Source organism: Cebus imitator, unplaced genomic scaffold (assembly GCF_001604975.1).
Source record: "Cebus imitator isolate Cc_AM_T3 unplaced genomic scaffold, Cebus_imitator-1.0 Scaffold226, whole genome shotgun sequence".
NCBI classification, from domain to species: Eukaryota; Metazoa; Chordata; class Mammalia; order Primates; family Cebidae; genus Cebus; species Cebus imitator.
Window position 1 is genome coordinate 1,819,777 of NW_016107541.1, and position 22,572 is coordinate 1,842,348.

The window sequence follows — 22,572 nt, forward strand, 5'->3', positions numbered from 1 at the left end:
ACAGAGGGAGGATGCCATGAGACTACAGACCAAGAGACCAGAGTGATGCATCCATGGGCCAAGGAATGCCAAACCCTGCTGGCAACCATAAAAAGCTATGAGGAAGCAGAGAATTTCTTCCCTGGAGCCTTCAGGGAGAATACAGACCTGCAAACACCATGATTTTGGACTTCTGGCCCCTATAAACTGTGAGAAGAGACAATTAGGTTGTTTTAAGCCATCCAGTGTGCAGTCGTTTCTTAGAGCAGCGCTAAGCAGCTAAAACAGTACTGCTGACGGAATTTCTCGGAGAATGACCAGCTGTCCTGGCTTTTCCAGAACATAAGCAATCAGGAAAGTCCCAGGAAAATCAGGACAAGTGTGTGACTCTTCCTTCTGGGAAACACCTGCCTTGAACACTCTGCAGTAGCCGATGCTCTGCTGGACACTGCCCTCTTGAACGTATCCCCTTTCTTGGTTCTCAGGAAGGCTCGCTCTCAACTGGATAATTCCATCTGGTGGCTCATGGGAGCTCAGCCTTTTCCATCTAAAATCACCACAACCCTTGCATCTGCTTTCTCTTCTTGATTCTATGTGGAATCAACAGCCAAGAATGTGGGGATGGCACCCAGGGCTTCCTCTTCACTCCTGCTCTACATCCACTGAATCCTCAACCACACTCCTTTCCAATCTCCAGAATCCATGTCTTCTCTACATTTCTGCCTCTCCTCCCTTAATGCAGTTCCTCCTCCTGTTGCTCTCAGTAGCAGCCTCGGAATGGGCTGTCCCTGCTGGCATTTTGCCATCCTCCTGATAGAGGATAAACTTGTTCATATGCCTGCCAATGCCAGGCACCTCCTATTCCCCACTTGCCAGTGAGCCTCATGCCCTCTACCTCCTCCTCCATATCTTAAAATAAGATATCCTGACCTCCTGTGTGTGAGGCTTCCCAGGACCTGCAGTGCGCCCTCTCTCGATTCAGGGCTTATCACCTGCCCTTTTCCTCTCCCTGGAAACCTCTCCTGTCATAAGTTTTGTAAACACCTTCTAGCAATCACTTGGGATGCAGCTCTGGCATGACCTTATCCTAGAAACCGTCCTCAATCACCATCCTATAGCCCAGGATGTGGGCTGAGGGCCCCTCTCCTAGGCTCTACAGCACCCAACACAGGCAACCGTCAGGACCCTTGACAGAATGTTATGCAATGGCCCTTTTAGTTCACATTCCTAAAAATAGTCTAAACTCTTTTAATAGGAACTATGTATCTTCTCGATCTCCTCAATATCTAGCAAAGACCCTGTACACAAAAGGCTTCTCTTAAATGTTCATTGATTCTTCATCCAAAATTTAAAATATGCAAGTAAAAATACACTGAGATGCCATTTATGCACAAAGTTTAGCCCAAATCCCAAAGCCTGATGGTATACTCTGCAGGGAAGGCAGCAAAGTAACAGGTATTCATATCCAGGGCAACTACAATACAAAGTGGTGCATTCTCCATGAAAGAGAACTGGGCAACATCTACAAGACCACATGTGCTTTCACCCTTTGGCCCAGAAATCCCAATTCCAAAAATCTCTTCCAATAGTACACTTGCAAAAATATTAACTGAAGTTTACAGGAGGCACTACTCATTGAAACAGTATCCATTGTCACAGACGACAGAGAATAACCTAAGCACCCCTCGATAAGGAATTTTGATTAAGTTAGGGCTCATCACATAGTGGAAGCTATGCAGCTACAGAAAAAAAAGAGAATGACATAGATCTCTCTCTTTTTCTAGAGAGTAGCCTCCAGCAAATATCATTAACCTAACAATGCTACACAGACAGAAGTCTATTTAAGTGCTACCTTTCATCTAAGAAAAGAGAGTATAAGTATATATTTGTATGTGTATTTGTTGCTTTGCTTCTATTACAAGTAGCCTAACCTATAAAATATAGGTAAAAAGCTAAATGCAGAAAGGGTTCTAGAACAGGATACAGAAAACAGGAGCAAAGCTAGATTCCTTTGAACACCTCTTGCTTCAATAACTTGACTTTGAAACACTGCAAAATAACTTAATGTCAATTTTAAGAATTTCTAAATGTCAAAAAAAAATTAAACAAATGATAGTAACTGGGTCTTGGGTTGGCGCCATAACCACACAGAAAGAAATTATTTCAACTGATTATAAAGCAGTGATTTTGCTGGTATTTCCCAGTGAAATATATGTACTGTGAAGACCAAAAGAAAGAAAAAAAAGGCATTTTAAAGATTTTTAATAATCAAAAACAACCAGGGTTGTATGCAGCTGTTACTCTAAAATGACTGAGTATGTGCTAAAGAAAAAAGACAAATCATTAGGTTGGTCTGTAGAGACTTGGGATCTTGTGCAAGGAAGAAACAGACGCCAAGACGCGAAAGGTTAACAAAGACCCTTGAGTCCTGGAGATGAGCTGGAAGCACCAGGAGAAGCTTATGGTATATCTGAAAACATGCTTTTCTTAGCACTGTCCACTGAGAAGACACGTGGGCACCTTGAGTGCTAAAGCATCTGGAAATGTGTATTCCAGATCTATGGAAGGAAATAGGTAAAAGGAAGAGGAACACCTCATCAACCCAGAGAGTAAAGAAGCTCTCAAAGACACCTGGATGGCGGTCAGAAAAATCCAGAAGCCACCCTCAAGAGGCTACTCTGGGGTTCAAATGCTACAGTTTCACTATGTACAAGGATGTAAGCTACATGGATTAAAATGCAACAAATAGGTTGAAATTCATGTATTCATAATAATTCTAATAATCAAAGAAAAAAGCAAACATAATGTCTTATTTGTCCCATTTGGATGACAAATGAATTACCAGAGGGATGTTAAAGAACCAAACTACTAGTGTATTTTTTAAAAATACACATATAAACTGGTGGCGGCGGGGACCATTTATTTGGCCTTTTCTGTACAAGGTGTACCTTCAGGATATTCAAAGAGTTGATGAAGGAAAGATAGTTTATATAGAAGCATTCTAACCACAAAATGAGGAAAAGAATAAAATGGGAAAATCCCAGTTTTACCCATGGGTGAACCAGTAGATTGAGGCAGTGATCATCAATGACTGACTGTTTCCCAGCTGGATATGCTCTGCTTCCTGAAGGAAACATCCAGCACTACCCATGACACAGTCAAGGCTAAAAGATCCAAACCTGGATCTCATCTCAGTAGGCGTCTTGAGATTACTAGGGATTTACAGACATCTTTGGGACAGAAGCATATTTGAACCACACAATTGGAATGCGATGAGCAAAATCCAGACTGTCAGAAACCGTCCAGGACAAAGAACTTGGTTTCTGTAAAAATTAATTTGCAAAGGGTATGAAATAAAAGCAAAATATTAAAAGAGACTCAAGAAATATACCAATCGATGGTATTGTATGGAATCCATTTAAATCCTGATGTGGCTTAACTGTTAACAAACAGATGCCTAGCAATTAATGAACCCATGAAAAATGTCTCAACGCCCATTGGGTGTTTGATGATGTCATGAAATCATTTTTTATTTGTTGTGATAACAGTACTGAATTCCTTATCTTTGAGCATTCTAAACTGAAATCTTATATATATAATTATATGATTTTTTGAATTATCTCCAAAATAATTTAGTGGGAATGTGATGAAGCAAGAGTGGAACTTTAGAGGAAAAAAAGGATGGGGCTGGGCCATGAATTAGTAAAGTGTGGGGCATGCAAAGTTTTAAAAGCAACAAAACGTAAAACCACTTGTTGCGTGAATTACTAAAACATAAAGTCTGATTCACCATATTTAGCCTGATAATACAATTTTTTGAGGACAGGGATAAAGTCTATTTTCTTTTCCACTCTGAATGATTGAGTCCCCTGGATGTGAAGGACCCTAAACAAATTTCAATGAATGAAAGAATAAATGAGTGGATATGCAGATTAATTATTTCATCCCAGCAATCCATAGAGATACTTAGGACATTAAATCAATTCTGTTGCTACACAATGGTAGATAGAAACAGAGGGGTAAGTTTGTGGCAAGACTAAGGCTTTCCAGGAAAATGCCACAGTGATGAATTTTAGGCGTTCCTTGGTTTCGTTGTTATTTTTATGGTCACATTTTTATCCTTTGGTTCAAACACCTGGAGGCCTGCAGTACTTGTTAAATAAAGGTGACCAGAAATAGTGAGATTTTTCTACCTTGGTAATCCCTGTCCAAAACCTTCTTGAGGCAGTGATCAGTTTCTGGATAAGAAATTCTAATGATAGAGGCTTTTGTATTTTTACCTTTATTTTAAACTACGTCTAAAACAAGAGTCACTGGATTATACAGCATTTGTGATGCTCTATTATCCTCCATCACTAAATACAGAATGTGCATTTAGATGATGGCTTTGCACTCAGCGCGTGCTGGTCCCTTACCTTTATAGGAGATGACCGGGTGCTCAGTTCTCTGGCACTGAGGCGCGCCCTGGGCCTCTGGGCGGGCGAGTCTCCACAGCCCCAGGCTTGAGAACAGCCATGCTATAACACAGGTTCCCTTCATGGTGGGCAAGGGGCCTCTGACTCTGGGCACGTGTCTTCTAAGCAGAAGCTCTTCTTCCCTTCATGTGTGGAAAGTGCCTAAAACGCACAAAAGAGAAGAATCAGATGGCTGTGAGTTCGTTTTCTGGTGGATGGTCTTCTGGTAAAACTCCCCCACCAACTTCAGGGTTACACTTTGTGGAGACAGAGGAGAGCTTAAACCAGCACATTTTTCTAGGTCATGTACCAGGCTGTGTGTGCGTATGAATGCACGGGTGAGCGTGTGTGTCTCAATGTAGACATTTCTTTCTCCCAATAATTGCATGACATAGCCCATTTGTTGTAAAGTGAGAAACATTCAAGTTTAAGCTATACTGTCATCACAGTCACTCCTAAGGAATGTGGATTAATAGTTGGGATCGGCTGGTTTCCCTTGGCCACTTGTCCTACCCCCTTGCACAAACACAGATCTAAATGTCAAAACCCCACAAATACCTGCCCATCCCTTTGAAACATTTAACAGGCATATTTTTAAGAAGGCCATGGCCGCTGTCTTTTACTACTAAGTTGATGAGTATCATGGTACCCAACTTTTGAAAAAGCATCACGATTTGGTAAATTCTGTATTTAGTGATGCAGGATAGCCTTTTAAAATTGTAGATAATCTGCCTGCAAAATAACTGGCTGGGGATCAAGTGTGAATCAAATAAAATCTGTATCAAGTATCAAGCACCGACTGGGTAAAATACAAGTACTATGCTGGGAAACTTTAAAGATTATGAACAATTTAAATGATTAACAAGCATTAAAGTAATATAGGCCTGTAAAAATAACTATAATCCAAGCTATTAGCAAGCCTTAGAAAGAACGGGAGTGCTGTGGGCGTCCAGGGAGGATAGGACTGCCACAGAGAGGGATCTACGACGGGTCCACGCAGGAATTCAAATATGAGTGTAATGCTGGAGGATAAAGAGGATTTCAACAGATGGAGGTTTCTGGAAGCACATTCCTTCCCCAGGGAAGAGGATGAAAAGGCACACTGAAGGGGCAAGAGGAAGACGTATGCAACATGTTTTGGGAATGCTTTGCTGTACTTGATCCAGGAAGAGAAGTAGTGGGAAGAGTTTGCAGAGGTTAAGACTTGGAAGGCAAACGACACTAAGGTGTGAGGTCTTTTCAGGCAACAAGCTACTATGTTAGACGCTCTTATTAACATTAATAAGATTATTCTCATGATAGTGTACCTAGGAAATTAGGCAGATGAAAGCATAGAAATGAAGAAGTCCGTTTGAAGCCACTTCCATAGTTAAGAAGAGAAATAAATTAAACAGTCGCTTCAGGGTGTCAATGTGAATAAAAAGGCAAACTCAGTACACAATGACTGTAGGCAAAGTATGGCAAATTAAAGATGGGCAGAGTCTGCCATTCCTGCCACTGAGAGGTGGGTCTGTGTTCCCCACCTGGAATCTGGGCTGGCTCAGTGACTGCTCTGCTCATTTGAATACAGGAGAAGACATGTGCCAGTTTCCAGACCCAGGCCCTGAAAGCTACTTCCTGTCTCTTAGAACACATTCTTTAAGACATTGAGACACTAGGTCAGAAGTCCAACTACCCTCAGACGGCCATGCTAGAGATAACACATTTAGCTGCTGTAGTTGACGGGTCACCCATGAGCCCAATACTCCAGCCATGAGTAAAGCTGAAACCCACTGAGTAACTTCAGTAGACGTCATGAGAGCAAAAGAATCTCTAGTTGAGCACTGCCCAAATTCCTGACCCCAAAATTGCAAAATATAATAAAAGGGTAGTTGTTATAATCTGCTAAATTTTGGAAACACAGAGCAAAGAGACATAGATGAACTTTCGACAGAAAATGTGACTTTGAGAATAGTGATGCCTTTCATTTTAATAGGATAATCAACAGATGCATTTTGTTTAGATGAGAATAGGATCATTTTGTTTTGTGCACATTAAGTTTAAGACACTTGGTTGGGCATGGTGGCTCATGCCTGTAATCCTAGCACTTTGGGAGGCCGAGGCGGGTGGATCACCCAAAGACAGGAGTTTGAGACCAGTCTGGGCAATACAGTGAGATTTCATCTCTACAAAAAATAAAATAAAAATTAGCCAGGCATAGTAGTGTGTGTCTGTAGTCTTAGCTACTTGGGTGGCTGAGGCAGGACGACTGCATTAGCCCAGAAACTCAAGGCTGCAGAAAGCTAAGAAGGTGCCACAGGGTTCCTGCCTGGGCAACAGAGTAAGATTTTGTCTCTAAAAATAATAATAAGTAAGTAAAAGAGAGAAGAACTAGAAGAAAATCCAGAGAAAACTGAGGTGGGAAGCCATTATGGTCCCAGTAAATAAAGTGAAAGGGAGGAAACAGGCCTTGTTTAAAGAGGCGTGCTTACCGCCTGAACAAATGGTGAGGTCTCAAGATAAAGAAAACATAGATTTGAGGGTGTATCAAATTTCACAGTCTGTACTTTTTGAGTCAAACCAATGAGGAAGGATAAAGTCATGATCACTGAAATTTTGAAATTGAAGAATAGAAAAACTATGGGTTAATTTCATAGAAGTTGGCTCAATATGATTAAACCTGACTAGAAACCTGAGTTTAGAGTCTCCCATTCACTCAGTATTTACAGAGAGCCAACTGCACACACAGCTATATGCATGTATGAATTTGCAAAGGAACCGAGGAGCATGAGGTAAGGCCTATTGCACAGACAAGCAGGAACCATGGAGTGAATATAAGGAAGCCAAGTACGGGGCTCACCAGGACCAAGAACTTCTGAGCAGGCAGTAGGTTGGAGTCCTTAAGAATGGAAGGAATTCTACAACATTCCCATTGACCAAAACGTTCAGGTTGGGCAGGGAAATAGGTAATGGGGCTGCAAATCAAGACAAGGCAAGAGAATGGCTTCTGTAGGAACAAGAGATGCTGAGCATGAAGGTGGAGGATGGGCTAGGGAGGAAAATGGGGAGCCAGAGGCTCAGGTGTCCACCAGCCCACAATCCCTGCCCAAGCACAGAACACTGTAATAAACAGTGGATAAGCAAGGAGAAAATAAAAGTGTAGGAAAATGTGTAAAACTATGGATAAATGTGTAAAACTAAAATCCACTAGTATAGGGCTAAAAATCAGAAGAAAGGCTTAAAGTAATAGAAATGAACAGTTTCATCAAAGAAGGTGAATATTATTTTTAAATTGGTTTACTAAAAAATAAAATTAAAACCTTGGGCTTAAGACTAGAAAAAGAAAGGATGAATCCTTAAACTCCAAGTAATGTATGAATAAAGTGCTTTTGGGTATGCATTTTTCAAACCTCACCTTAGCGAGATCCCCTGCTGGAGTAAGTAGTATGGAGTAAAGCAGAAGGAAGTTATTTCAGATCTGGGATCTTTGTCATTTCCTGGGGATCATTTTCCTTCAGCAAAAAATGCTCAAAGAAGAATTGTGAGTTATTTAAGCAACTTAAAGACAAATCTACTGACTTATTGGTGTTTATAATGCACCGATGTCTGTATTGTTTTTTCTTGTATCAATTAATGTAATATTGGGTAAATATCTTTACAATGTTTTATTTGAGAAGTAAAACAAACACATTTTCATCAAAAAAAAATACTCATTTTCCCTGGGTTACAACATTAAAAGTATGATTTTCACTTCTGAAAAGGAGTTACAGTGTGCAAAACTGGACGCTGCTGTAGAACTCCAGTCTAAAGGTAACCAAATGAAGTAGTTATCTTTCCTGAGCCTTTTGACCTGAGACTTAAGATACGAAATTTCATCAACTGATGTATCTCAAAATAAAATAACACTTGTTAGAGGCTCTTTCGATGTGATTTCATTCTGTTAAAAGCAAGGAGGTTTGGGATACCCATATCAGTTCAAGTAAATTATCACAGTCCCACATTAAAACAGATCTGCAAAGGTAAAGAAGATGGGAAGGATGACAAAGTGACAATCAACCCTCAATACCTGCTAGCTCTGTAGTAAGCATGATGCCAAGCACTCACACCCATGCCTGGCAGCCGACAGCCACCCAGAGCCAGCAGCAAGTCATCATGGAGATGGATTGGAGCACTGCCCTGCCTTTATCTCCAATATGGAGTGTGGATCAACTAGGGGCTAAGAGCAATTTTTTTTCTTACACATCGTTTTTCAACGTGCACATCTAAGACAACATAGATTCCCCTTCTGCTACCAGAGAAGCACATCATCCAGACCGGCTTGTGACTGAAAATATCCTTTATTTATAATATGCCATCCACTCTGTTAGAAGCCCTGACATCTTTGCCTCCTGAATGTGAGGAAGAGAAAAATAACACAAGTGTCTGAAATGCTCTTTCCTTGGATTTGGAAAGCGACAATTAGAAAAGAGGGGAAATGACACATATAGAGAATGAGCAGCTAAAATGGAACACGCAGTTCGAGGGTGACGAGCTGAAATGACATGTTTGTCATGTTAGCAAAGAACATTTAATGAGAACAGGTAATTTTTCGAGGTTTATAATTTTCAGACTATAACATATTACCTTTTTTCTTAAAATAAACATACTGTAAACTGTCATCATGGCAAAGTGACAGGGAAGGGCATTCATAGTCTTCATGCAGAGACGTGGGCTTTTCTGAGCAACTTACTGTCGAAGGCTAACTCCTTGAAGAGGCTTTTACTCTAAATAGACTCAGCTCTGAATAGCAGGTCCCCTCTTCCTGGACTCAGCAGGCCCATCTTGCACTGAATCATGGAACTCTCACCACTCAGTGGTGTAGGAGGAACACATTTATACCAGGGCTTTTAGTGTTCAAGCTCAGTGCTATTGATACATTAATCATATAATTCCTTGTTCTGGACTCTTCTGTGCATTGAGCAGTATCCCTGGCCTGTACCCACTAGAGCCAGTAGCACCCCCAACCAACTTTGCACCAACCAAAATTGTCTCCAGACACTGCCAAATTGCCCCTGGTCAAGAATTTGTGCGATAGACAGACAGACAGACAGGTAGGTAGGTAGGTAGGCAGATGATAGACAGATAGATAGATAGATAGATAGATAGATAGACAGACAGATAGATAGATGATAGATAAGACAAATAGACAGACGCATACATATATACATACATACATAACTTTCCTCTTTGGAAGTTAAACAAGCTGTCATGACTTGAAAGATTATTCAAAATCTGCTTATATAAATCACGAAACTGAATTTTGTGTTGAGTCATTCAAGCAAAATTTCAAAGAAATATGAAAGTCCCGTTAATTATAACTATGTGCTACCTTTGGGAATTACATGATGAAGGAATTTTCAAAGGATCAAAGTTGTTCTAATATCATTCTTCCAACTCTAGAAAAATAAAAATATATTACGTGAGTTAATACAAAACAAATGATTTTGACAATATGAAGTTTTATTATAGAAAGCCAATTTGGGCGACCACATATAAGCATTTTTGGTGCAGCGACTTCAAAGCCCCCAAAACCCCTTAACCTCCTTTCAGTTTCCTGATGTAGGAGGATCTCTCTATAAGCTCCATCTAAATAAGTGCAACTCTGTATGGAAGTGTTTGTGCAATAAATAACATATCCCATTCACTCCCACGCTGCAACTGAAAATGAATAGGCTTTGGGGAGAGAAAACAACTGTTCCTTTTAGGGAAAAAAAAAAATTGCTGTCAGATAAAAAAGAAACCAAAGGAATAAAAGCTTACATGAGGAGTTTTGCCTAGGGAACAGTGTATAACCAGTTATTAGTAAAAACAGATCCAACATTAGCTTAATGTACTTTTCAGAGGAGGCTGGGGTGCTTCCGAGCCACAGACCTACCATAAAGGTGGATGTGTCCTAATCTGTTGGTATGATCCAGAATCCCTCCTGCACCCATCCCCTACTTGATGGCATTAGAGATTTCCTTTGGAAGAGGACAAAGAAGTCAGGTGAGTGAGCTGACCCAGTGACGTCGTCTGAGGAAGTCCTGCCCCATGCATGCCACACCAGGACCACCCTTAGTACCAAAAGGCTGAAGCTAACATTAGAGGCAATTGCTGCATGTGTATCTCTTCATTAGAAACAGTTACAGTTTGTTATAATGTCAAAAACACAAACATCCAGGATTTGCAAAAGAAGGGGTTGGAACGTGCTTTTGAAATGTTTGTTTTTGCATTTGTTTGTTCCATTTCTTAGCTCTATTTCATCGGATCAGGTGAACTGCTCACCCAGAAACTAGAGTCCCCTCCCAGGCTAAATGCAGCAGAACTACTAAAAGAATCATTCCACCAAACAAACCAACCCAGAAGCCATGCCCTACACACCCTGTCATAGCCAAAGATGGGGTCTAGTGCATGATTGTCAGCTGCTGCCCAGTAAAGAGTCCTGTCTATTCAAAAACTCAGGATTCACCTTCTGCCTTTCAAAGAAAATATCATGCTCTTCCAGGAACAGCTGAGAGTTAGCTCCTTCTTAATCCCTCTCCACTACTCACACTGCAGGGCCTTCCCTGTGGCCCCTCTAGCCTCGCTAGTGTCGGCAGCCTTCTCACTTGGCAACCACGTCTCCACCCTTGCTGAGGCCATGAGCCCCTCACCTGCTGAATCCTCCCATTACTCCAGATCCAGACTGTCTTCCATGGTCACACCATAGTGGCTGACACCAGCCACAGTGGCAGCTCCTCTCCAGAAACCAGATGGGACATTAAAGTGCCTGCCATGTCACTGCTTCCTCATGAAAGGCTGCCTTGGATAGACCCAGACCTTTTGTGTTTCTAAGTCTTGGTTACATTTTGCTTCTCCTTTTTATTGTAAACAATTCTACACAGAGTTCCAATGCCAAGTGTATGTGCTCCAACATGCTGAACTGGCTGCCTGAATGAATCAGAGAAAACAGAGCTAGTATCCTCTGGGCCACGTATAATTCACCCATCCCCTGCCACTGAGTAAGCCCATTGTGAGGTGGCTTAGGGCCTTGGTACCTCTGAGACAAGAAATAAGTCAAGGACTCCCAGAATTTGGAAGTTGAAAGAGGAAAGAGAAATCATTTAGTCTCACTTCTCTCTTTGTAGCTGAGAAAGCTATGGCTCAAAGAGATTAAACAGAGCATGTGACAGGCCACATTGAGACAGGTCCTGTTACCCTCTGTTACCCTCTCTGCTTATTGTAGAGCCTGACCTCCCTGCTCAAGCTTCTAAAATCACATACTTGTGGCCATAAGGTCACATGACCTGAATCACCCCCAGACCAGGAGCATAGTCTTGTCTCTAGAGAAAATAATCAGGGAAGAACCTAAAGCAAGAAAACAGGCAGAGTCTTCAGGGCATATTAATCCAGCTATATTGTGGGATTTCTTCTGTGGACAAGGTACAGCTCTCCAAGACCAGAGCAAGGATAAAGAGGACGGTAGCCCCAGTACTCCCAGATCACAGCTCAGAGCAGTCAAACAAAGGAAAATCTCTTTATATTTATGAAATAGAAGTAAGAATAGAAGTAAACTCATTGGGAAACAAAGAAGGAAGAAATCCTTCTGAATGGGGGAACATAGAAACTGATCTTTAAAGAGGTTCAAGTTGTGCATGTTCTTCACATGTACCCCAAAACCTAAAATGCAATAAAATAAATGGGAAAAAAAAAAGAGGTTCCAGTTAGAGTGTTCAATGAAGCAGGAATAGACAATCCAGGAGAATGAAAGCCCGTGTGTGTGCAGCACTAGAAGGAATGTATTAAATGAATCTATGCTCTTTTCTTGCTGTTATCTCAGATATTCTAGGCATAGTGCAGGAAGTGGAATTAAACGAAGAATCAATAAAACAATAAACTTAAGTTAATTCAATGTTCAAGTAAACAGATTCTTCTAATCTTTCTCAAAACAATAATTGAACATTTTATTCTTTGGGAAATACAGTGAAATTAAAGGTTTCTTCTTATTACACTGATCCCATAAGAGAATCAGGAATTTCAACAAATATATCACATCTTTCATGTTTATAGTGCACTTTTAAACAACAAGATCTTTTTTATATTATTTTAATCCATGTGTCTTGATTACCAAGTTTGAGCCAAAAGAAGTTTGTCATAAATAATTAGGGAAACATTTTTAGGAAAGTGTTACCGAAACACCTTGAAGTCCAGAAACACCACTCACTGCCATCTTCAGGTAATTGAAGAAGTTGGCTTTGTTGCCCATAGATTTTCAACATATCTGAACTCAGAGGAGATGGAATTTTATGGCTATATAAAAGGACCTCATGATATAAAATGGAAAAAAGCAAACATTAAACTATTTTATACATTTCGATAAGTGTTCGGCTCCAGTGACCTTCTTTTATATCTCTCTTCAAAGGGAATTGTTATTACACTTTTGCTTTTTTCCCCTTGTTTAGCTCCAGATAGCCTGGAGGAACAATAAAAATAAATGAAGTCCATTAGATAAAATTATTATTTATACAAAGACAATATTAATTTTATCTGTCAGCAGGTTTTAAGACTACGTGAAAGTTCATTCAATCTACTTCTGTGTCAGCTAAACCAACAAAAGCCCTTTGTAAGAAAAAAAAATACTTAAATAATGGGCTTTCACAGCAATGTAAGTACCTGGGCAATTTCTAAAGAATTTACCTACAGATGTTTCCTCAGGGCGGGAAACTTATGCAGACACACTAAAATAATCTAGTTACAAAAGACGCTCATACTATGAAGTTGCTATTCATAGCTCTCATTCATCTTTAGCTAAGATATACAGGAAAGGAGCACCGTTCTCTCTCTTGTCCACTGCAAGATGTAGAGTCTATGCCAATACAGAAAAGCAATGTTACCATGGTGGGAAGAAAAGACCATACCCTCCTACTGTCACCAGTCTGGTCAACATCACGGATACCATTCTGCTTGTGAAATCCAGAGTGCTTATGCGACTAGACGCCTCTGTAGCCTTCGTGACTACTGGCCTTTCCTCGAATATCTCCTGACAGCCTCTCTTCCCTGGATTCCGTAACTCCCCAATCGCCCTGCATTTAGTTCACATCTAGCATTCTCCCTGAATGAAGGTACACTCCAACCTCTTCTGAATGTTCACTTTTTTCTCCATCTGCACATTCTCAGAGGCCCTTTTCTTTAAACCCACGTGATTTCACATGGTCTTTAAAAACTAGTGACTCTCAAATCGAGACCCTCTCCCCAATCTCTGTATATAATCTAGACCCATACATCCAAATAGGGGTGTTTATATTAAAAAGCCAGATAACTGCTCTAAAGCAGACCTCATTATCTGTCTTCATCAGCTGTCTCTTATGTCTACTTGCTCTCCTAGCTAACTATGCCATCACAGAAAGCCAACTGAGAGCTCAAGGGCTCACCCACCATTCCCTCCTCCTCCATCTTCCCAAAACTCACCCCGCATTTTGTCAGTGTCTTGACAACCCTTCCCTTACCCAGATCTAGAATCCATGCCCTCCTCTCCATCCTGACCAACCTTCAGCGTTTCTTACCTCTGCAATTTCAGCCATTTTGTTGTTGTTGTTGAGTTTCCTTGCTGTTAATCTCAACCCTTTGGCGTCACCTCTAAGGAGCCTTCTATGAATTTTTTTCCACTTTCCTCTCATCCCTATCTGGCCCCACTGTATGTTGATGCTTATTCCTATTATGGCCTTTATCATCCTGAACTACAATTACCTGTATATCTGCCTCATTCTAAAACAAGTCTGTTAAAACCTCAGTCTCCAGACAGTACTGAACATGGTACAGACAAACAATCAACAACTGATAAGCGGATTGATGCAGAAAAAGACCATGTGCCTCTCTACCTTATTTACAATATTAGCGCTTTCATTAAAATGCTATCCAAGTTCCCTTTCCTTCTGTGACTCTGTCATTCATTGTCACAGATGTTTTATCCCTCTATTAAAATTCTTTTAACATCTGGCCCAAATACAAAGATTCCCATGGTTTTGAAAAATGTCCTTTCTAAATGTCATAATTTTCCAATTAATGGTCAAAGGGATGAAGGGATTACTATAGCCAGAGAAACTAAAAAAAAAGGAGGTCTCCTGGGCCTAGAAACATGAAAGCAGACGGAGGATATAACCAAATATATGAACCCTGAGGGGGTCAGATAAGTTATTCCAAAATACATAATTCACTGGAACCCACTTGAAACGTCAAAGGACAAAAAAGGAGGACATTACAATTCACAGCAGAAAGAAACTTACTAAATGAATAATTTTAGGTTAGGAAATATGAATACAGAAAATAGACTGCTAATATGCTTAGATAAACTAGACTATCTGGTGGAAAGGGCTCTGATGATGTTTTCAGATTTTAGTCAGTAATAACACAGTGTATATCTGATAAAACCTTTTAAATTCAAAGGACTAGACATGTCAATGCTGATACATTTGAGTTAATTGAAATTTGTTACAATCTTAGGTCTCAAAAAAAAAAAGTCAGACCTCTCAAGAGCACCAATTACTATTTTTTTTTTTTTGGTGAGGATATTAAAAATAAGAATAAGAAATTCATCCTAAAATAAAAATTACCAAAACATATCATATAAAAATCAAAGATTCCACTAACTAGACAATAAAAAGATACAAAAATGCAAAGCAGGTTATGTACGGTACTTAGACATCTTTTACAGGTTTCCTGAAATAAACCTGTAAGATAAGTATTATCATTCCTTGCTATTTTGCAGACATAGAGATAGGACTCAGGGAGGTCCACTGCCAAATAGAAGAAGTAAAAATTTTATGGGAAAGTCCCTGGCCCTAAAACAGAGTCATCTTGCTGACCCTCACTTCTGCAAAGATTGTCTATTGACTAAGGATTGGGAGCCATGCTAGACACACAGATCATCTGGCTGAAGAAATGAGCTGATGATTTATTTCTACCAACTGACTTTGTGTTGGGCCTGAATACGTGTTTTGTTAGGGATGAAAATTTCACTAAGGAGCTGCAGCATCGTTCACTGACCCTGGGACCAGAGACCTCACTGACCAGGATTTAATCCAGCAAATGCTGCAATGGCTTTGTCAGCGTCATGTGCGCTCCTCTGTCGGCCATCTGTATACCCTCCCTTGAGGCATGGGCGGAGTGGCGGGATGGGCTCATTCAGTCCCATGACTTAAATAACATGTATCGGCTGGAGGATATACGTATACATATCACTTTCAGCCTGTGCCTGAAACTGCATTTTCTATCTGCCTCTTCACCTCTACCTGAGACAAAAAATTGCCTCTAAACAAACCGGGACCAAGCAAACCACTGGTGGTCCCCCTTCCCCAGTCTGCTTCTTGGCTGAGTCTTTGCCATCACAGCTGGAGTCATTTTGGATTTCTCTAATTCCCCATACAACACTCTAAACCATAAGCAAATCCCATCACTACCTCCTCAAAAAATGTATCACGCCCCGTCCCCTTCTCTCACATCTGCTACTTCAATCCCACCTTAAGCAGCTTCCTCTCTCACCAGGACTTAGCAGAAACTATTCTAATTGGCCTTGGTGTTTTTCACTCATGCCCCTCACAAGTCCATTTTCTGTGTTGCATCCAGATAAATCTTTGTAGAAAGCTTATCTGATTAAGTAATTTTTCCCTGATCTAAAACTTCCAATAGATCTCTTTGCAACCTCCCAAAAATGCATGATCCTGACCCCCACTAACAAACCCTCCTCCATGTCTATCTCCCTATTTCCACATGACTCCAGCCTTCCTGTGCCCTGTGCTCTCAACACACACATGCACACGCACATATGCACATACACGTATGTATATGGAACTGCTTTCTGGTCTTGAAACCCACCAAACTTATCACTCTGCAGATGACACTTGCTGGTCCTTAGATCCTAGATCTTTTTCTAGATTCTCCCAAGGTTCCTTCTCACTACTCGGGTTTTCCTAAAATCTTACCTCTGCAGGAAAGCCTCCCTTGCCAGGCAGGCTAAAACACCTCCATTTCACTCCTCTATTAGATTCCATTATTATTTCGTCTTCTTCATATCCCTTTAAACTACTTAAAATTGCTTGACTGATATATTTGTGAATTTGGGAATTTTTTACATCCTATTATACGAAATTGATTTAAAGGATCTACAATTTCCACAATATCTCCTTTTAATATGCTGTATGTTCTGTTTTGTATTTATATCAAAATATATATAAAAATATAAATACATGTTGCACATCTTAGGTATATACAATATAAGTAAATAAATGAAATATTCCATAGACTGATAAAGTATATTCAGTACCTTCAAAAAAGGTAATTTGAGGCTGGGAAGCTTCAGTAATGGGACAGAATAAAATATACTGGTGAGGTCAATGACAGCAAAATAGTTTCCAGAGGCTGTTGTCCTCAGTCATCTCAATGATATGTATGTCTGAATGGGAGAATACATATCCTTGAGTGGGAGGGACCACAGAACTTAGATTATAACAGTCAGTTGATGTCCTTGTATGAGATCTTTTTAACCCACTGGAATACAAGTAACTGAAGTACAGAGATTTTATTTTGTTCTCTTGCTGTCCCCAGAGCCCAGGACACAGTATGACCCATATACATATTATCTACTAATTAACTAGGTAGTGGAAAGGCCAGGAACCAAGATAGTCATTGTCCAAGTGATGGATAAACTCACTGTGAAGGCCAAGATACCTCTACTAAATAAAGGCAATGAGTCATTCACTTTATTTTGGCCATTGAGTAGTGCTGATGGCAAGTTTCAGGAGAGCTGCTGAGGAAAAGTACAGGTTAGCTCACAGTCAGCCTATTAGGTGAAACTTAGGAATACGAAGTCAATACAGAATTAGCTTCCCCTAAAGCATCTAATGATTAGCACATAATGCGATGCTATGACATCTCACATGCTGTGAATATACGGTATCACATTCTTCAGTTCATTAGCCTGAAATGTGGAGGTGAATATGTTATGGTGATGGTGAATATGTTAATGAAAATACAAAAAGGATCTCATCCTCGATATAAAGCCAGAAAAATGAATGACAGGTTGCATCCATTTGATAAGTAGGTCCTAAATACTGAAGGGGTTAAATACTGTTGCTGGATGTCTGATTGTCTCCTTTTTCAGTCCAGAAGAGTAAAAACCATCTATGTTGTTCTTCAGCCTACACAGTCCCAGTGAATCCGTCTTGTCTCCAACACTAGTTTAAGAGAGGCAGCCTTGCATAGATATTAGGAGCACAGACTCTGGATCCAGATCGCCTGAGTTCAAATCTTTGCTCCACCATTAACCTTATGCTTCAGTTTCCATGCTCTATAATATGGAGATAAAAACCACAGCTTAAAATTATATGAGTTAATTTGAAAGAACTTAGGCTACTTACTGGCAATTAGGAATCACTAAAAAATTTAGGCAATTACAAACAAATAAAGGCTATGAAAAAAACGCTTTATAAATCTTGCAGGAAAGATATGTCTAACAACCAAATTAGTGTCTTCCTTAAAAAAGACAATGAAATCAGTTCACTGTTTAATGAAAACTGTGAGAGCGTGCTGCCTTAGCCTTAGGAAAATTCAACATCTGCCCAGAAAATGTATAAAAGAATGCTCATAGCAGCATTGTTCATAAGAGCAAAAAATTAGAAATAATACAGGTGTCCATGGAGATAATGCAAATTTTCATGGTCTATTATATCACAGTGAAAATGAATGGACAACAGCTATATGCAACATAAATATTAGAAATAAGACATTGAAAATAATAATAATATAATAAATCAATATTTACCACCAATAAAAAAACAAGCAAAATTAAGCAATATTTTGAATTTGATAAAACTAAACATGCAAGGAAAAGTAAATGGAAGAGGCACAATAGTGCTACTGTGAATATGAATAAGTGTGGTATGAACAGCAGAGGCCCTCCCCATGATCAAGCCCCCAATGGAATTAGGTCACTCACAATCCTTCTTAGGCGCCACACTTTCCCATTTCCACCCTTCTACCTGGAAGACACTCCCCCATGTCCACATTAGAACCTTATCCACTCTCTGAGGTCCAGATCAAACACCAGCTTCCCCAAGAGTGGTAACCATTTGCCCTGTGAGAAGCAAGGAAGCCTCCGGGAAGCCTGCTCAGGACACACCATCCATGCCTCCCTGGCCCTCAGCGGGCCGAGCCATGAAGTCTGGCTTAACGTGATGTGGGATATGGCATTCCTGCTGGACATTAAGGCCGCAAGACCAGAGGCTGGCCTGCTTGTTACTGTGGCCACTCACTGGCCACCAAAGTTTCTTGCACGTAGAAAGGACCTAATATTTATGGAATGAACATAGCAACCAACCAAGCAATAACAAGTCATGGAAAGAAGCACCAGGTGGATCTAGGAGGAGGCTGGGAGCAGGCAGGTTTCCGAAGTGATGGAATCATGTCAAGGAAGTGGAAATCAAAAGACCACACTTTTGGCAGAGAAATGAAATAAAGTCTCAAGATAGAATTTACCAAGAATGGGGGAGGAACAAATGCATTTTGTTTGAAAAGAACAAAGTTATAAGTAATAACATCAGATAAATTATGGCACATCCATATGATTAAATATTATACAGCTTATAAAACCTTTATAATAAAATTCTAAATACTGAGTATATAAATCCAATAATCATGTTGAGTGGGAAAAAAAGTGTAGACATTTATTTATCTATAAATTTAAAATAAAGAACAAAAACTCCAATGTTTGACTAAACCAAATTTCTTCTTAAATGTTTGTAAGTGCCAAGAAAATTGTGGATACTCCTAAGTAGTAGGGAAATGTTAAAAAATATAATTCTATATTGAATTTTCAACAATATGCATTTATTAATTTGGTGATTTAAAATGAACAAAATATTTACATTTAAAGGATGGAGGTAAGATTAGTTTTATGGATTGACCAGTGAGACAGGACTTCAACGCACATATTTCTATTCAGTTCAGGGTTGAGTTGCCAGGTATAAGACAGCAAAAAAACCATGGAGGGAACAGCTGCTGTGGTGTGGAACAGAAAGAACTGGTTCAAAAAATAGGCGGTGTGAAGATATACACCTTGATAAAGCAAAGGTCTTCTTTCCATAAGCATTCTCCAAACTGAACATGAAATCTTTGTTATTCTTATGTGAAGTTGGGCCAAAAAAAAAACTATGTTCAGAATGTGTGGTATACAGGTATAGCCCACGAGCCAATGACAGCCACTCCTAACACTGGAACCTGCTGCCTCTTACTTGCTAGATTCAGTTTACCCGGAGGGGAAAAAGTCACTTATACCTAAGGGAATGAAATTGGTTTTATCAGCTCCTTAAGATAAACTATATTATCCAAAGCTCTCTGTTTACACCAAGAAGAAATGCTCAGACACACTGTCATTGACAAATGCTTTACACTGTGACCTGCCAATACTGCATTTTGGTCCTCAAAGTGGCTCCTACATAGCTAGGTAAATAGCACACACCTCTTAATTCGTTACAGGAAAGGTAGCATACATGTTTTTTTCTCTCTAAGCTATAGATTGTGTTTCTGTTTGTGCGAGTAGATAAAAGTAATGTGTCTTCTCTAACATCATATGTAGGAGGAAAACTGTTATGCTTAATCTTACTGTTCAAAAAAATCCCCACAGTTCTCTTTGATTACGACCACAGTAACATAAGAAATAGGTCATTAACCACAGAGATGAAACTGGAGATGATGGGACTTTGCTTTAAGGCACAAACACCTCATTCTGGAAGGTCAGCTGTTTCCCAAGCACAAATCTCACCGTTTAAGGGCACTTCCTTGCAGGGGTACACAGACAGATCTATTTAGTTTAGTAATGAATCCCATGTATCACAATAAATTGGTAGGTTGCAGAAGGAAGCTACCCATATGAGAAGTCTGGAAAAAAAGTAAGTTTACAACTTTTAAGATCAGGCAGTACTTTAATGACTGTGAGTTTTAAAACACAAACGTGAGACGGTTGGTATGGTTGCTTAAAGGAACGTTCTCTTTGATTTGATGCATGTGCGCGCGCGCACACGCACATGGACATGCACACACATACACATAAATGCATCCTAAGAGCTTAACATTATTTATCTACTTTGTCTAATTGGTTTCATCTCTTGGACAGTCTCCAAAGAAATTCATCAGATAATCTGTACTGGGTATATTTTCCTATATTCTGTATTCTTGATCCTCTGGCATTTGGAGCCTCGATCATGGAGAAACTGGCCCTCCCAGGGTTAGCATGGTCCTGAAGACAGCAAACAACGCCCCAGAGGATACTTCTGCATACCAACCAAACAAGCCAGAGCCCACACCCTCAACCATCTCCTTTATCAAACTGTCACCCAATGGGCCAATGTTCCCCCCTCCTAAAGCACCCCAGGGCCAACTACCACAGCACTAGGGAACACCGTATAGTACAGAATCCACCAAAAATACTCAAACTCTCAAATCCAATACTTAGTGTACCCACCCTGCCTTGCCCATTCGTTCCCGAGAGAATCCCAATCGAAGCTCTGCAAGCTTCAGTCTTCACTCCTCTTCTGCCTCCCAATCCTCCCTGGTCCTTTCCCACGTGGCCCTGTGCAGCATGGTGAGCCTCCTGTTTACAGAGTGTATCAGAATAAATCTTTTCTTCAAGACCATCCTGTCTGCGACTGCTGTCTCACCATCCTTGATTAAAACAAATCCCCCAGACATTTTTAACACATGTCAGCAAAGATTTACACTGAAATATATTCGATCTAGTCTGATTATTATGTTACAAGCACGGTTTGGAAGCTTCTACTGAGGAAGAGGGAAATAGTTCTATGCAAATAGAACAAGGAAGACAAAAAAAAACAAACAAAAAAAACAGAACCAAAGAATACAAAATAAAATGAAGAAGACAAGACACTGCTTTTAAGATAAATATGCTCAAGTTATAATATCAAGTGTATTGGCAGAAACTCAATTCTATGTACAGCACATAAACAAACACACACATAGTTGCACACCCACATATACACACCCACACAACTACACACACAAATAAGTGCTCATGTGAATGCACATATATACTCTCATATTAAAATATAAATATACATTTTTATAATTTATAAAAAATACAAATTTTTACGCAAAAAAATCTATAGGGATCCCAGCTGTACCTATCAGTGCCACCGTGCAAATTCCGGCTCAGCCTCTTCCTGGTTGTTTGTTCTCTACTTCCATCTTCAAGATAATACTAGTGTCTTTCTCATATGGTTTGCAAAGATTTAATGATTTAATTAACGTAAAAGACTTAGAACAGTGCCAGGCCCACTGGAAGTACTCAATAATTGTTAGTCTTGACAATGCAGCACTTTAAGGTTATGATAAACATCTGGAGAAAAACACACCCCCAACCGTTAGAATGTTCTGAGATATATGGCTTTGCATAATATTAATGGTTTTGGGCAATTGTTTTTGCAAGATTACTGTAAATTAGCATGTATGATTATTATAATAAAAATGTCATGTATCCTTTTGCTAAGAAGATGCTGCAGACAAGAATCAAGATGAATTAGGAGCTTCAGCACCCTAATTCACAACACCAGAGACTGCAGTAGCTTTACTAATAAGTCAGTCCCCATAAGTCTGTTATACATGGTCACATTTGAAGATGCCATCAAGAATGTGGAAGACAATGTCAAAGGCAGCTCTTATTTTTTAAATTATTAGTATTCTCATATCTAGTTAGAGCCAAATCACCACTCAAACAGCCTCATCCTAACTCCACAATACTACGTTGATCACGGTTCCCTGAAGCTTGGCAAGTGAGTGGTGCTCTTCTGATAGGAAGAGCTAATCCACGCTATCATCTTCAGAGAAAAATAAAATAGGATGCAGTGATATGCCCAGTTTCTCTACAAGAAATCCCACATGGACAAGTATTTTTTTTTCCACAGTAAAAAACTAGAATTTAAATTAGAATTTTTACATAAGCATCACAATGACCAAAGACCGCTAACACGAAAACAGAAAAGCACGAGTCAAGGAAAACACTATGATATCCAGAAACCTAGAAGAAATATGACACCGGTGTGGCATCAAATTCCAGATCACATTAAGTGCATTGGTGGCGAGTATCCATAACTTCCTA

General features: G+C 39.8%; 1 protein-coding gene across 7 annotated transcripts in view; it reads right to left on the bottom strand.

Moving 5' to 3' along the window:
• SEMA5A (semaphorin 5A) overlaps positions 1 to 22,572 on the bottom strand; it is a 505,017-nt gene that overhangs the window by 336,394 nt on the left and 146,051 nt on the right. For all 7 annotated transcript variants that reach the window (XM_017496928.2, XM_037727285.1, XM_017496926.2 and 4 more), the window contains one exon: positions 4,395 to 4,595. In XM_017496928.2, the coding sequence (XP_017352417.1) occupies positions 4,395 to 4,518 (124 nt within the window). In that variant the 5' untranslated portion in view covers positions 4,519 to 4,595. The remainder of the gene's footprint in view (positions 1 to 4,394; positions 4,596 to 22,572) is intronic.